The sequence below is a fragment of the Montipora capricornis genome, chromosome 2 (assembly GCF_036669925.1).
Source record: "Montipora capricornis isolate CH-2021 chromosome 2, ASM3666992v2, whole genome shotgun sequence".
Taxonomy (NCBI): Eukaryota; Metazoa; Cnidaria; class Anthozoa; order Scleractinia; family Acroporidae; genus Montipora; species Montipora capricornis.
Window position 1 is genome coordinate 49522009 of NC_090884.1, and position 2500 is coordinate 49524508.

The window sequence follows — 2500 nt, forward strand, 5'->3', positions numbered from 1 at the left end:
GATCGCTTCGCGCCTTTCATAAGACCTCCAAACAACTAGCAAGAAGTAGGTACTTTAGCAATGGCACGATCCCTCCACTTAACCAACCTCTACCAAATATTCCACCCCCTCCACCATTTATGATTAGCGGAACAGAATCATGGCAAAATAGACACGATCACGTAACACATATCACCACTCTCGAAAATGGAATAACGGTGGCTTCGGAGGATTCGTTTGGTCAGTTTTCCACGATTGGTGGTAAGTTAAGAAACGACAAGATTAACTGACCTATGAATGTATAAATTGTGTGACGGTTATGCAATTTCAGGAAGCTTTTTTAATTGTTGTGAACATACACGTGCGCAAGAAGTAAAATTCTAATTGCGTTCGAGGAACGACAACGCGTTTTTTTTTTTTCATTCAGCGGGTTAAATATCTAACGTGGCCATCACTCTAAAGGTCATGCAACGTCAGTGCTGGAAAAGCTGGCTCCAGACTTTATGCATTCACATTGTTCTGTGTTATAGCGACAAATTAAGGTTCATGACAGCGGTGTTTTAGGATGCCATGCAATTATTTATTGTCCACCCTAAAACAGGGTTCGTGCTACTCCTTGAAGTCATTGAAAAGTTCAGGAATTTAATCTTGGACTTCCAGGGCGCTTGAAAAGCCATTGAAAAAAAGGATTTTGTGGAAAACTGCTTGAAATTTCTTTGAATTTTTGCTTGGGTGAAAATTGTTGAGATTGCATCATGCTAAGTTAAAGAGACATTTCAAAAATTGAGCCCAAATTTGATTATTGGGGAAATATTAAAACCAAAAATTAAAATGGCCGTGCTTGCACTTAACTTGCAGGATGTGGGAAGGGATCAATTTAGGCTTTTTCAGCCAAGAAAACACTGAAACACAATGTATGGCAAAGAAATCTTCTTACAAAGACTCCTTGAACACTCAATTTCTGGTTCTTGAAAACTCCTTGAATTTTACAGACAAAATCCAGCACGAACCAACACAGTAGGTGGGACAGCCCTCCTTGGCAATAGGTCCGGATCGCTTACTCCAAGATGGTACAACTCACCATCTGACCTATTCTCCTTCCAGAAGGGCACCCCTCTTCTGGTCCACCCTATGTTACATTCTAACGTAGGGTTGCCTCTAGAGACACCGCTACTCTAGGGGGTCCTCCTAGGGACACCGCTACCCTAGGGGGCTTAGGCTCTGCCTTCTCTGCCACCCAAATTCCGCCAAAAGATAGTGATTAACATAATAATTATATTTAAAAAAAAAAAAAATTATAATAATAATAAATAGATAAAAGGAGATTCTGTGTTCCTCCTTTTCTAGTTTCACAAGCCTTGCAGAGGGTGGGGGGAGGAGTAATCATCATTACCCTCGGTTGCCCATGCCCCTCTCCTGGGCGTGCGAATATCCCCCGCGGCTTTCCCCCCTTTTTATGTCACTGACCCTTAGGGACTCATTAAGGGTATTTAAAGAATACCAACAAAAATCCCAAATTTGGAAGAGTGAGACAAGTCCCAATCAGGGAACTTGGTTGGGAATTCCCTGGTTGGGACTTGTCTCACTTTGCCAAATTTGGGATTTTTATTGGTATTCTTCAAAATACCCTAAAATATCCAAAAATGGGAATCTGTTATTTTTTCCTGTGGTAGTAGCAAAGCGCTAGCTAGTTAAGATTTCCTTCTTCTGTCACATTATACATTGTACATCTATGAATCCTGCTAGGAACACAATGGCATTCCTTTGTCAACATATTATTGCCATGCTAGTAACACATTAATACCATTGCTTTTGCAGTTGTAATTGATGCTGGATCCAGATATGAAGTCGATTACCCTGCAGGATTGTCACACTTGCTTGAGAAACTCTCTTTTCAGGTAAAGTCATTTTTGTGGATAATTTAATAATTTTTTGCTTGGTGTACTGTAAAAATTATGCAAAGAAAGTTTAGCAAAAAAGAAAAAGATTTTAAGATTTATTGTTGATATTAGTAAAACTTGTTTACTTTTTGCCAACAACAGCAACAACAATGGTATTCATGTTGGACAGAAAGCTTTCATTTCTATTTTTAAGCTTAGTTGTTTTTATTTGTTTTTTCTTCATTTTTTTAGTAGTCTTTACTGTTTTAGAAGTGTACGATTAAAGATTAAAGATTTGGATACAGAGTTCCTTTCTGTTAACTACCATTTCAGAGTACAGTCAAATTTCAAACTAATGATGACATCACACAAGAGCTGGAAAAGTTTGGGGGCATGGCAGATTGCTCATCCTTCAGGTATCGAGTGCCAGAATGATACAAGATGTGCCTTGTTCGATCCCCCCTGCATATATACTGTACCTCTTCTCTTTCCTTAAACATTATTCTGTACCCTTCCAACAGACAAGATTTATTTCAGACTGTCTTTCATGTAAAGTATGTACTTTTAACATGCTCCTAACATTATGGTGTGTCAAATAAATAATTATTTTCTTCACTTTCAGTGCTTTAAATTACATTCTT

The 2500-nt window shown here is 38.5% G+C and overlaps 1 protein-coding gene across 1 annotated transcript in view; it reads left to right on the top strand.

Moving 5' to 3' along the window:
• Positions 1-2500, top strand: part of LOC138025482 (mitochondrial-processing peptidase subunit alpha-like) — an 11002-nt gene that overhangs the window by 74 nt on the left and 8428 nt on the right. Inside the window, exons 1-3 of the mRNA XM_068872686.1 lie at positions 1-240; positions 1798-1877; positions 2193-2275. The exon at positions 1-240 is cut by the window's left edge and continues 74 nt beyond it. Coding sequence (XP_068728787.1) covers positions 1-240; positions 1798-1877; positions 2193-2275 — 403 coding nt within the window. The remainder of the gene's footprint in view (positions 241-1797; positions 1878-2192; positions 2276-2500) is intronic.